At 45.4% G+C, this 13,413-nt stretch overlaps 1 protein-coding gene across 1 annotated transcript; it reads right to left on the bottom strand.

The window, feature by feature from the left end:
- Positions 1–6,681: 6,681 nt before the first annotated feature.
- PDE12 (phosphodiesterase 12) lies at positions 6,682–11,497 on the bottom strand. The gene is made up of 3 exons (XM_009481107.2): positions 10,229–11,497; positions 9,056–9,134; positions 6,682–8,312 (listed from the first exon to the last, which is right to left on the bottom strand). Exons 1-3 carry the CDS (start codon positions 11,495–11,497, stop codon positions 7,870–7,872), a joined length of 1,791 nt encoding a protein of 596 aa, XP_009479382.2. The 3' UTR covers positions 6,682–7,869.
- Positions 11,498–13,413: the final 1,916 nt, after the last annotated feature.

Raw genomic sequence — 13,413 nt, 5'->3', positions numbered from 1 at the left:
CTGTCTGCTGTATGGATGCAAATATGGCTCAATCCTCCAACTGAAATATTCTGTTCTATTGATTGTATGTCTTTAGGAACACAAAGCATGATTTCATTGCAGTTTTAGGCTAAGCTCCTCTCTTATTTTTAGCCCAGGTCTTCTTGTCCTTGCTACAAGAAATCCCAGTGACAAGGTCTGGTAAAGTCAAGCTAGTATAGGTTCAGAAGCTGCCTTGGAAGGTGCTCTTATGTAATTGAGGTTTAAGTTTCCAGGAAGTACTGTTAACTGTGAACACAGCTAACAAGAGAAAATTCCAGAGCTTTTGAATAAAGTCATTAACTATCTCCAATATGTAACAGAGACCCAGGAGACAGTGCAAAGTGAGTAGAGTTTTGCTTACACCTTCAATGAATTGCTGATTACATATTAACCAAAGCTGATGTTTCCATGCATTGGATCAGTAGCTGTTAATATGCATATTTCTAGCAATGCAGCTCCTTGAAACAAACCTTAAAAGGAACACCTTGTTCAGAAGAGGTGGCTTGCCTGCAATACGGGTTGTATTGGTAGTCCCAATAGGTTAAAATGAAACAATGCTTGTGACAAATTAAATGCTGTCTCCTCTTCCAGGGAAGAAGTTAGAGGTAGACTTAAACAAGCAGGTACTTAAAACCAAGTTAGGCCTGTTAGCTCAAAAGAAACATGCTGTTTGGTAAACAGAAATTACTATTTCATTGTTTTAATTCTTTCAAGTGCTTTTAAGTAATTAAATACTCGGGTTTAGGGGAGCTCTGTTTAGCCACTACGCTTTTGAGTTACAGCATGCGTATAGCAGTTCGTATTTCAAAGAGTCACCATGCTTGGCTTTGTGTACCAGTAGGTTGCAATTCTGCTATAAAATAAGTAATTTCACAAAATCAAAGTGAGAAAGTAGTAAAGATCTTGAGCCTCATTTAAGAGTGATGGGATCTGCATGAGGGGTTAAGACTACAGCTTACAGTGAAGTGTAGTAAGACAAAGTCAATAAAATTCTTGGGTGTAATTGAGTAGTCACTGTAGTGTTAATCAGAGCATAAAGAGGAACTGAAGCAAGTACTTCAATCTTCCTGTAAATAGATAAGATCACACTTAACCTGTTACTAAAATGATATTTGCCTCTTAATACTCTGTAAGGTTGTAATCTTGGAAGCAAGGTCTCCGTTACGCAGTTTGTTCATAATAATACTAAGCTGTAGAAGGGACAAGACACTTGATGGGCTGTGGAATAACGTCACAATTGACAAATAAATAAAATTTCCCTCAGTTTACTATATTCTCATCAACTGTTCTCAGTTCTCTAAACATTTTCAAGGCATGCTCTAGATTAAGTGTTCTTGACTCTAAGCAGCAGTCCCTGGCGTTGGTGCATGTGCTTAGAAAGCCGCCATGCCTTCAGATGACAATTGTGAAGTAGTAAGGCATATTCTTACTGGCTATTGCTGTGAGCTGAAGTACTGGTGGCTCTCCTTTTCCTTTGGAGTTAGTGCTACTTTTGTAGCTAGTGCTTGTCTGCTAGTACAAGAACAAACCTAGTCCTGATGAGTTGTTTGTTTGGTTTTTTTATTATCCTGTCTTGACTCTTTTAGTACCAGGATCACATGCGGTGTTGAAGTTCGTATCATACTCTGTTAATAAGGCTACCTGTCAGTAAATTCATTAGCTGTGGCAGTGATGCTTTCTTAAACTGACCAAAACGATAATTTGTATGCTAGTCTTCTTAACCTGAACACAGTATAACTCTTCTACTGTAAAGGCACTGGCTGTCATTTAAGACATTTTGGATAGGTAAAAATACTTTTTTTTGTTTTTTTGGCATTCTTTGAAATTGTTATTTTCTGGCTAAAGCAATTATAATAGTGACCTATATATGCTGTATGTCAGTAACAATGTATAGTACAGCCCTGCTGTCTGGAGGCAGATGAAATTCCCATGAAGATCCAATTCTGTCATGTCTGTTAAGAGTTTAGATACACTAACTTTGTCATTTCCCTATCAGAAGTCAAATACCTGAACTGAGCTGTTGTCCGAGAAGTTCAAAATCTTGGAAGGGCACAAGACTGCTAAGAATTTGTTTCTCATTCTACTGTAGTGACAGGAAATCCTGAATTCCAGTAACTGAAATTTTTCATTGTGTAGCATCAACTCCTGTATTCAAACAATGGGTAAGTTCTACTGCACTGGGGAGTCAGTCTAGTAATATTTGCATGCAAGAGTTTTTATTTCAGTATATCAGATGGCCAGCTTAACTATAGAGAGCAAAACATTGAAGAATGTTTTTTTTTCTTTTATTTGGCCATGCTGACACAGTTTATTCCTTGTATTTTCAGTACATGCATGATTGGCTTTTCATTTTTTTTCCAACATTTGGAGAATAGTTTTGCGTGAATATTCAGATCTACCTACAGACGAGTGCAAAAGGCTTGTTTTGTTTTTCTCACATGTAACTAACCCGAGTGCTCAATCCTACAATGTAAATAGTAGACGATATTTGGGGGTGGGGGGATGGGGTGTCTTTTAAAAAAAAAAAAAAGGCTTCATGAACAACATAGTCTAGAACTTGTTCTGCAACTGTTTTGTAGATAATCTGCAGACTTTGGTTCAACTGTTTGCACACAGAACAAAAACTGGTTCTAAACGCATCAGGAATTAGCAACAAACGCTATAAGCATCTCTACTTGCTTGGTTTGTTCTCAGAGTTTTCAACATACACCAATAAAACAATGTACTGGAGGCAATAGAACACTACGAGGGCACTTACAGCAATGGCCTGGCTTGTGTATAAAAGTGGTTTAGGGTTTTGCCAGTAATGAGAATTTGGAGCCCTGTTTGCAGTCCTTGCTCATCTGAGTAATCTTTATATGAAGGTCTGGACAAAGGCAATTTAGTGCAGTTTGATGAAACTTTGCACATCACCTTGTCCCAGTACATCTTTCCTGCTCTTGTCAAGAATGGTATTGACAGAGGACTTGAGTAAGAAATGACATTTGATACGCTGCTGTTGGATCTATGAATAAAGCTTAGCTAACGAATGTATTGTGCAGAAAAATTTTTAAAAGCATCAGGTTCTATTAAGGGATTTATTCTAGGGAAACTGAAATGTTTCAGGCTCTTCCTCTTACTGGATGGGAGTTGAAAGTCTTGAAAGTTTTTTGGTGTGGGGTTTTTTTTGTTTTTTATGCTAGGAATGTGAGAAACGAGGCAACTACGCAATTTGAGGTGTTGAAAGATCTGACTCCTTAGCATGTTGGGTATTTTTCCCTGTTTCTTGTACTATTTTTCTCCTTCCTTTTCTCCCTCCTCTCAATCATTGCATTATTTTTTGCTTTGTCATGATACATAAATGCATTTTACTGAAGGCTTGAGTTAGTCCCTTCAAAAATAGCAGTGATACAAGAAATACTGATGTGTAAGAATTCAAGTACTGTCATGGGTGTCTGAGACCCTTTTTTCTGGTATGGACAAGGTCAGGAGATACGAGTTCCAAGTTGCCAGACCAGTCTGAAGGATCTGACAGGCCTTGGTTGGTTTTTTTTGTACATATCAAACAGACAGGTAAACTGCATTTCACGATAACTGGAACAACCCCAAAACTAGCCAAGTATCTATTCCCTCGAGAGGGCCAGTCTTTCAGTGCTCTTAGTTCTCATAATGTTCTTTGCTGTGCACAAATTTGTGCGCAGCAGGGAGCCAGTGTGAAAGAAGAAACTCCTCCCTCCCTCCGGGGACAACAGCTACTCAGAGCAGATGCTGGAGCAGTGCTGTCTGTCTTGGTTACTGCATCCCATAGCAGAGATGGGAAAGTTGATGAGGAAGGAAAGTGAGGTGTTCCTTTCTCCCTTTTTCCTTAATGACTGGTCTGGGAAAGTAGAGTAACAAAAAAATAAAAAAAAATTAAAAGATGCAAAGAATATTGCCCAGTTTTTTTATGCGAAGGATATGAAGCATTCCAATTGCTGGAAGAGGAACACCAGGTGAGTTTACATTTATGAAATAAAATGGAGACAGGCTTAATGGGGCTTCTACACATCTGGGTTCTAGAGGTGATTTTGAGGGGAAGAATTAATTGCTTGGCAAGGTTCAGATGTGTAGGGGGAGCTAAAATGGGGGCTAAAGTCACCTTATGTGGAGTAGGAAGACTCCTACTCCACATACATTACCTCACATAGACGTAAATATAGATTGGGAGCATGGGGGATATGGGCTGAAGGTGTGCCTAAGGGTTGTTTCTCACCCCCCAAAAGAATCACAATTCCTTTGAATTGTGACTTTGTCCTAACCTAGACCCTAGTTCTGCATTTTTCACTCCAGAAATGTCCAGCTGGTTCGTGACATGTTGCTGCTATTGGTGGTCAGCCTGTGCTGCAACGCTGTACTAATTAAACCAGGGATCCTCGGACTGGAGAATCTCCTGCGCTAGCTCGTGAGGCTGAATTTCCTCCTGACGATACTGAAGGATTATCTGCCATGTGCAAGGACCATCTAATGTTGCTGGGCCTGTTCGAGTGCCGTGTTTTTCCCTTACTGCTTGCTTCTGGCAGATGCCAGCTTTCCTGTGCTCTGCCTCTCCTTGCTCAGCAAGGAGGCAGAAGCAGCAACCCCAGCACGGATGCAGGGAATGAGGGACCAGCTGGGTCTAGGAGGCAGAATACCAGGCAAGTCTCTTCTCTGGCAGCCTCACCTTCTGGTACTATGGAGAAGTTACAGATTTTTTTAATGTTTCGGGTTTTGAAACAATTAAGTAACCCAGTTGTAATGGATAGGTACTAAAAAGCAGAAAAAAAACTGGTTTTTAAAGTTGTAAGGGGAGCTCAGTTAGCCTCTGTAAGTAATATGATTTCACTTCCAAACTTAACAACTGCAATCTTACTATTCTAAGTGACTGACACATTTCTCTTGCCAGCCTGCAAGCCTCCATTACTCAGTGGAGTTTGGGGTTTTGGGGTGTTTTTCCCCAAAACTTTTCAGAGCTGGCAAATTGTAGAAGGCCCCTGACTCAACTGTCATGTAGTCATTTTCAGTGTTTTTCCAAGGTGTAGCACTTAAGATTTTCTTCTTGAACAGATCTTCCAATTAATTTTCATTTTCAGTGTTTTTCCAAGGTGTAGCACTTAAGATTTTCTTCTTGAACAGCTCTTCCAATTAATTTTTCTGCCCTTTAAGATGCCATATACTTGCAAATGTTAAATCTTCAGGTGTAATCTTTCCCTCACTTACTAAATTAGTAAATATTCTTTGCCCAGATATGAGGTTTAGAGCCTCCATTCTGTTTGCAAGATTTTCTCCTTGTTCCTGTATGTTGAGGTTTAGTTATGAATCACATACTTCTGTTATCAACTTTGTAGAGTACAGGCATCACCTTCAACTCATGCAAGATTGAATGACACTCTTCTTTTTAATTAGACTTATCAGAGAACAGTAACTAATCAAGGACCCACCCAAAGTACTTAGGATCCAGTTTTACAGGGTGAGTACTGTCCATCACTCTGTTGCAATGATCGAACATCATTCATTGCCACATTCCCTCTTTTGCTTCCATTTTTTATCCAAAGGCCCTTAGCTACCCTTTGGCTTAGCTAAAATGCTAACTTTGCAAAAATTGAAATTTGAAGGCTTACATGTAAGCCTGCCAAAGCCCATTACAATAAACAAGTGCTCTTTCAAGGACGTCATGTGTTATGTTTCATAGCAGATATGCTTAAGCAAGTGAACGCCTTGCTCCAGGCCTCCATCACTTATTCACTGTATCTTGCTCTTTCACCATAAAGCCTCTTGCACCCAATCAGCTTGGGATATGATGACACACTAGAACGATAACAGAGTCAAGAAAAGAAAAGGCCCTGTATTTTTAGCTGGATCACTTCCCTGCTTTAGTTTGGTGTGGCATGAGCAGGAACAAGTAGCCAGAATTCAGAGGTGGTAGAGCAGGATCAGGTAAGAGAGGTTGGGATGAGAGGAAGATGGAAGGCTAACTGCTTATGTTGCTGGAAAAAAGCTGCTCACAGAGGACATTCACATGAGATCTTTAGTAATCCAGGCTTCTACAAACTTGTGTATTCATAGAACAGTCCTTTTGTCAATTCCCATTTACCTGTATTTTTATGTGCAGAGTTAGTAACAAAATTCTGGACAGTTCATGAGATTTGACTTCTCATGTCATGTTGTTTGAGACATGTTTTGAGATTTATGGGCCTGCATCTTTTCAGCCCTGTATGACCTTTGAGGCTACACATACCTGTTGGCTTTACCAGTGCAGTTGTTTATCAGTATCAACTTGTTAGATGTTCAGATACTACACTAACAACAAACAGTAGTAATTTTATTGGAAATAACATAGAAAAGGCTGAAGAGCAGATGTTTACAAGCTTCTGCAAAGCACCACCCTTCACAGTATAGCAGGCACTACAGCAAGAGACAGGACCAACAACCCTCAGCAATGTGCTACTTGAAAGTGGCTGCCTTTTTTAGAAGTATAGAAACAGTTTAGTGAATCCCAGCTATAACCTACAGTCCACCAGAATGCAGCAGAGGTGAGTAGTTGTGCAAGTATACAGTACACAGCTTTTATGTACCTGGGCGGACTTGTTTTGCCATGAATGACACCAGAAAGTAGAAAAAAAATCAACTGACAACAGTGACAGACAATTGAAAGGGGAACTTTATTAAGTGAAAGAGGGAAATCTAGTGAAATGGTTTTCAAATGCTGTTTGTTTCATATGGACTAATGATGCAGGGAAAGAAGGTTGGTGGATGCTTCAAACCCCTCCAACACATTCAATGAAGGTATGGATAAAATACATTTCCCCACATCCAAATTATCCCTTACAAAATAGGGAAGACTAGACTATTTCTAGAAGGAAAAAAATGCATGTAAAAACACCATTAAAAATGGGGGTTTTCTTTGTATGTAAGAGAAACAAAATTGTGAACAAAATGAAACAATTGGGGTAAAGATTTGCAAGTCACTTGTGTTTCTTTTTAAAGATTTAGGCACAGATAGCTAATGCACCACATTAACTATCCTTTATCTCCCCCTGCCTGAAAACAGATTATATTATTAAAAAGCTCCCTCTCATCCAGAGTTGGCTGTCCTAAACTTTAGTATTGCCAATGACTATAAACAACAGAAGGAACAGATTTTCAAAGTAGCTGCTACCTATATATGTAGTCCAATTTTACCAGGTGCTAAAGTTACCCTCATTACCCATATTAAGTGGGCAAGCAAAATGCTTCCAAATCAATTATAACCTTGGATTTAACACAGTTGATTGTTGAAAGTCCATTCACTGACAATTAAAGAACATTTTTTCAGAAGGTAGTAGGCATCAAGTACATTGTTCATGCCACTTACTAAAAAATTGGGACATTGTAACGGTAAGCGAACAAGACAATTTCTGAACTTTTTTTTAAAAAAAAAAAGTCTTATCATGAAAGTAATTACAAGGAGGCTGAATCAAGTAAATCCATTTGTTTTCACGTTCTGCATTTGGTTCCGAGTTAAGCAGGGTTCAGTTTGTACACTGTCTTAGAAATCAGATTACATTCGTATCTTTTTAACAAAATAATTCTTAATCCTTGAAAAACTGATAAAAAGGTATACGATAATCGAATTTCCAAAACCCCCTGTCTTAAATATATTTTCCCTATTAGGATATAAAAAGGGAAGGGAACAGTTGTCATGCAAACAGTCTAAACAGTGGGATAATATTCAGTAGAACCATTAAACACATGACCTTTTCAGTAATCGTTCTGACTTTCCTTGGCATACAAGCCAGGGTGTAGCCTCAGTTCCCCACCAGTAACTTAAATTTCTTGTCTGAAAACCCCCAAAAGCACCATGCAAGAGCTGATCTATTTCCACTTTAAGTCACATATTAGTGCTATATGATCAGAAGGATGTGAAACACTTGGCAAAGCCTGATGGGTTGTTACTTCTTCATGACTTGGCAATGGAATGACCTGTTCAACCTCTAGAGCATTTTTGTCAATGAAAATGTAGTCCAGACACCCATGAAACCCACCGACATAGTTAGTATAAGCAGGTTCTCCACAAGCACTTAGCAGTTTGAAAGGATGGCTTAGAGGCATATTGCACCTTTCTTCTTCACCATTAGAGACCCAGTCTTCGTGATCTTCAGCAATGCCACCACTGTTAATAAAACTGTAAGTTCCAGACGATGGTGTACTATTAAAATCTCCACAGAATATGATTGGTATGCTAGGATACAAATCCCATGCTACATGCTTGATGTGAGACAAGGCTACAGCGATTTGGATGAGACGGATGTTCCCACCTAAGGATATAAAAAACATACTACTTTAAACACTTTGCAGTAGCATTAGAGGAATTTCAAAGTTGCTCATTTAAGTATATATCATGTATAGCTGTGAAACAGTAATCTCATTTTAAATTTTCTGTGCACTACATTTTAGAATAGTTTTCATAAAAGAAGCCTTTGAAGTTTGTGACTATGAAAGTTTCAGAGAGGCAGACAATGTTAAACTCGCGCATGCAAGAACTCTGAACCTAAACACCCACATCGCAGCAGCTTTCCATTTTGTGGCAGCCATCCTAATAGCGTTCCTGAAAGGCACAGAACCAAAAGAAAACTAATTTAAAAGAGGATAATCTCTTCTAAAAGCTTCTGTAGCCCAATTTGGTTGCCCTTCTGGCAGTACCCCAATGTAACTCAGGTACAACAGGATTGGGAAGGCATGAGCACACACAAAGCCATCTATATTTTACAGTCTACTCTTTGGATGAATTGTGTGTAACATGACTTGTCTTGCTTTCCACTGTACTCTACTGACTCCCAGGCAGACTAGAACAATCTTACTCTAGGGAAAATAAATCAACCAGCAGACCTAGTAGCCTGGCTTGATTCATCTAGACAAGAAGCAAGGCAGGAAACCCTCACTCAGTTCCAGAAGAAAAGGTTATAGCTGCAAAAGAATGGGGGAAAATCTGTTCTCCCTAGGAAGGGCAAAAACCTTTACAAACCCAGTTATCCTACAGACAGGAACATGACAAAATTACCTTTTGGATGCCAGTATAGGTGGGTATTAGCTACACAAATCTTCCTGGAAGGATCAGTTGTAGACTGAAGAACTGAAACCTTCAAGAGAAAAAGCAATCTTTGTATTACAGATTAATACTAAGTATTAAATTATTATTGATACTAAGTATTAAATAAATAGAGAGGTTATATATTTTAAAACAATGCAATAGTTAGCTTATGCCTTTATGGTCCAGTTCAAAGAATCGGATGCTTATAACTAATGAACCGTACAGCTCCTAAGTTGAGTCTGTTTATCTTCTATATAAGGTCTAGGTATCAGCCAATATGTTACCAATATTACCACTACATCCAGGTATTTGACAAATGTTCTTTTGTCCGTAAGTGCCTGGTTTGGCCGTATTTTTTCCTTCAATCCATTCCACGTTTTTTTTTTTTTTTTCATAAGATGTTGCTAATGCTGTACCATTCTTAACTACTTTTATTTTCTATTCTCCCACCTCTGCAACAGAATTGGAGCTGTATCTGGTTTTAGCAAGCAAACTGTAGCACTGCATAGTTGTTAAATTGAACGTGAATTCTGAGGTGATTTCAGCGATTGAGGAAAGCTTCTTAGTCCTACTCAGTCCACAAGTAGGAAACTTTTAGTGTTTCTGAAATTCCTGACACAGACCTAGATCTGACACCTTTGTACTTACAGGATAGCTCTGCTGGCAGACCCACTGGCATCAACAAGCTCACAAACCTTATTTCTCTCTTATTTCTTCTCTGTGCCATTAGTAAAGCAAGCCAAATCGACTTAATCTTACAAGATTTTTTATCAAATACATATTCTGACGTACAAGAGTAAGTAGCGAAAAACTTGGCAGCCAATACCACCATCGATACCTGGCCCAGAATCTCAACAGCTGTCTTCATCTTAAAACAAAAAAATCATTTTGCCTTTTTTACCAAACTTTAGTAATTCTACCTACCCAGTTCAGTAAAATCTCAATGTTTTGATCTTGTTCCTAAGTTGCTCTTCTGCTCTATTCATTCGCCTAGCTAACGGGGAACATGCCACTATTATGTCTCTGTTTCAGACTGTTAACCCTCTGCCTCCCTTCTCCTGTGGTTTGACGCTCAACAAACTGAACCGGACTGCACCTGCCTGGAAACAGCAGGAAGAGGAGGAGGCACGTAAAAGCTGGTACCTGCAGCACCGACGATCTCTGCCGCACCTTCTCCTGCACCAAGGGGTACTTGGCCAGCTTATCACACAGCTCCTTGTGCAGCGGGTCCGAGAGCAGGGCTTCGCTGAAAGCGATGTCATGCTGGCTAAGGAAGCTGAACTTGTCCCTGCGGTAGAAAGTGGCCAGGCCTTCATGCTGCTTCTCCTTGATCTTGAAGAGCCCTTCGAGTCCGAAAGCATCTAGGGCTGGCGCCAAGCTGTCCACGAAGACGGACTTGTCCACTTCTTGCAAGCAGATGAGGTCGGCGCTGTAGCCCGCCAGCTCCTTCTTGAGCAGGTTCTGCCGGTAGTCGAGCTCCAGGGCGTACGGGGCGCAGTAGGGGTAGAGCACGGTGCGGGAGAACTCCGTCTGGGCGTAGGTGTCGGCCAGGATGTTGTAGGAGACGGCGCGGACCGAGCCCTCGCCGCAGACCTTCCTGGTGTAGAGGTGCCGGGAGTCGAAGGTGCAGGCGCCGGGGCCGGCCTCCACGGGGCCGCTGCTCTCCACCTCGCGGGGCGGCCCGTAGCGCTGCGCCGCGTCCCCGGGCGTGCACCGCAGCTTCAGCCGCAGCCCCACCAGCGCGTTGGAGGGCGTGAAGACGCGCTCGGCCGCCGCCGCCTCCTCCACCCAGGCCGGGCCGTCCCCGCCCGCCGCCGCCGCCGCCTCCCCGCCGGCCGCGGGCCGCCGCTCGCGGTACCAGCGGAAGAGGCAGTGCTGCGGCGCGGCGAACTCGGCGCTCACCTTGGGGCACACGGGGAAGCCGGCCAGCAGCGAGCGCGGCAGCCGGAGCTCGGTGAGCGCCGGCGGGTTGCGCTCCACGCGGTACTGCGCCTCCCCGATCTGCAGCACGGCGCCGTCCTGCCAGGCCGCCGCGTTGGGCACCTCCTCGGCCACCGCCTCCCCGTCGCGGGAGAAGAGCCGCACGGCCGGCACGGCCGCCGCCGCCGCCGCTTCGCCCGCCGGGCCGCCCTCCGCCCGCGCCTTCTTGCTCTTCTTCGCCGCCTTGCCCTGGCCCTTGGCGGCGTTGGTGGCGATGCGGGCCAGCGCCCGGCCCAGCGGCTCCGCCTGGTCCCGCTGCATGTGCCTGGCGCTGCCGTCGGGGAGCACGAACCGCAGGCTCAGCTTGGGCTCGGACGGCACGCACCGCACCACGGCCCGCTCCATGGCGGCGGGCGGGCGGCCGCCACCGGCGCGGGAGGCGGCGGGCGAGCCGCGGAGCCTCCTGAGGGCGGAGCGCAGCCTGCGCCACATGGACCCGGCGCCGCCGCCCGCCCGCTTCCGACAGGCGCGCCCGGAAGCGGCGAGCTGCGCGCGCCTCGGCAGCGGGGCTGGGCGGAGCGGCGCTCCACCGCGTCACTGCTCGCGCCCGGCGGAGGGGCGGGGCAGCCGAGCCGAGCCGAGCCGAGCCGAGCCGCGCCGCGCCGCCGCGGGCGGGAGCGTTAGCGTTAGCGCTAGCGCCTCGCCGTGACGGAAGCGCCGTCGCCGCGGGGCTCTCCTCTCCCTCGCGTGTTCTCGGCCCCTTTCCCGGCGATTAACCTGCCCGTACGGCGTAAGTGAGGCTGCTGGAGAAGCACCGGGCGTTGCTCCCTCAGCAGCGCAATGCTGTCTCCTCAGGGAAGCTTTGACACCCCCCCCCCCCTCCCCGCTAACGGCCGTCGAAAAGGGGGTTGGCCTCCCACGCAACGCGTACATCGGTGCAAACTGCTTATGGACAAATCTCTTGATATGAAGGGGTTGCGTTTGTTTTCTGTTTATGAGGCGGCGTTTCATGTCTGGATTGAAACTTCAAACTGAATAGTCCTGGGTTGCTGGAATGTGTTAGGAAGGTGCCCAGGACTTCCCAAAAACGGGTTTAAAATTCTCTCCAGCTGTCACTCCTGCAGCCTCTGCTCATGGGGCTCTGCCCACACAAAGTCAGGTTTTTAAAGTCTCTGTCAAATGCGGGCAAGCGGGTAGTAAATCTCTGGAATTTCTTAAAATTTCCATTTATGGCTTTACAAAATGTAGAAGCTTAGCGACAGCTATCTGATGCATGAGGGTATTATGATTTCTTAAGCATTCTTGCTGTAGTCTGGAACAAGAAGGTTTTTATCTGCTTTGTGCAGGCAGAACGCTGCAGCAGAGAGACATTGATTACTTAGGCTATATTAAGCCCTGTGGCAGACTAGGAAATTTAAGGTAAGGCTCTATTAAGCCGTGTGGCAGACTAGGAAATTTAAGGTAAGATTTTTCCAAGTCTCTGCTGCTTTTCTCTCCTTTTTCCTCTCCTGTTTCCTCTCCCTCTCTTTCCGCTCCCTCTCCCCCCCCCCTTCTGTCTCTTCTTCCCCTCTCCCCCCCCCCCCCCTTTTTTTTTCTTTTTTTCAGAGGATTAGTAGTCTGGTATCGCACAACGCGCAACAAACACCCTTTCTGGCAATAAATAGGCCTTGAATGAGCTTTTTATTTTGGGCAGGTAAACCTTGTTAGCAGTAGGGACCTAGGCAGGCAGAGCTGCCTCTGAAGGCCTGTGTGCCGCTTCATTTTCAAGGGAGAGATCTGCTCTGAAGGCTGAGGAGAGGCGGTGGCGGCTCCGGCCGTGGCATTAGCGGTTTTGTCCGCACGCCACCGGGGAGCTGGGCAGGGCCGCGGTTAACGCCATCGGGCGCGAAGGGCGCTGAGGCGGCCCTGAAACCGCCGTGTGCCTCTGGCGTTTGAAATGGCGCCGGGGAGGCCGGCTGGGCGGCCCCGGCCCCGCAGAGCCAGCGAAGGAGCCGCTCCCCCGCGAGCAGAGTCCCGCCGGGCGCCGTGGCCGCGCCTCGCCCCTTCCGCTGACCGCCGCCGCGCCGCCCGCCCTCGGCTCCCTGGCAACCGCGTCCCGAGCCGCCTCGGCCGCCGTCCGGCCCGCCGGCAGCGCGGCGGCGGGAGAGGTGAGGGCGGCGGGGCGGCGGGGCGGCCCTCCGTGGGGCTGGGGCGGCCCTCCGTGGGGCTGGGGCGGCCGCAGGGCCTGATGCTGCCCTTCCCTCCGCACCGACAGGGCTGTGGCCCCGGGCCCTGCGGGGCTGAGGGAGCGCCAGGAAAACGTAGTACCGTCTCGGCTCTCTTTAGCTGGGCTTGCTTGCTTTCGATGCCTCCACCACCACCCGTTTTAATTCAATTCTAGGACGTAGCGCTAATTTGGGAGGTAGCTT

This window comes from Pelecanus crispus, chromosome 7 (assembly GCF_030463565.1).
Source record: "Pelecanus crispus isolate bPelCri1 chromosome 7, bPelCri1.pri, whole genome shotgun sequence".
NCBI lineage: Eukaryota > Metazoa > Chordata > Aves > Pelecaniformes > Pelecanidae > Pelecanus > Pelecanus crispus.
The sequence above is the reverse complement of the archived record's forward strand: the minus strand, read 5'-3'. Positions and strand labels throughout refer to the sequence as shown.

Excerpts from the sequence above, each read along its gene's own strand:
- PDE12 (XM_009481107.2), bottom strand. The coding sequence starts at position 11,497 with ATGTGGCGCAGGCTGCGCTCCGCCCTCAGGAGGCTCCGCGGCTCGCCC. Across the intron at positions 9,135-10,228 it reads AGAGATCGTCGGTGCTGCAG|GTTTCAGTTCTTCAGTCTAC; the intron begins GTACCAGCTTTT and ends TTTCTCTTGAAG. Across the intron at positions 8,313-9,055 it reads CCTATACTGGCATCCAAAAG|GTGGGAACATCCGTCTCATC; the intron begins GTAATTTTGTCA and ends TTATATCCTTAG.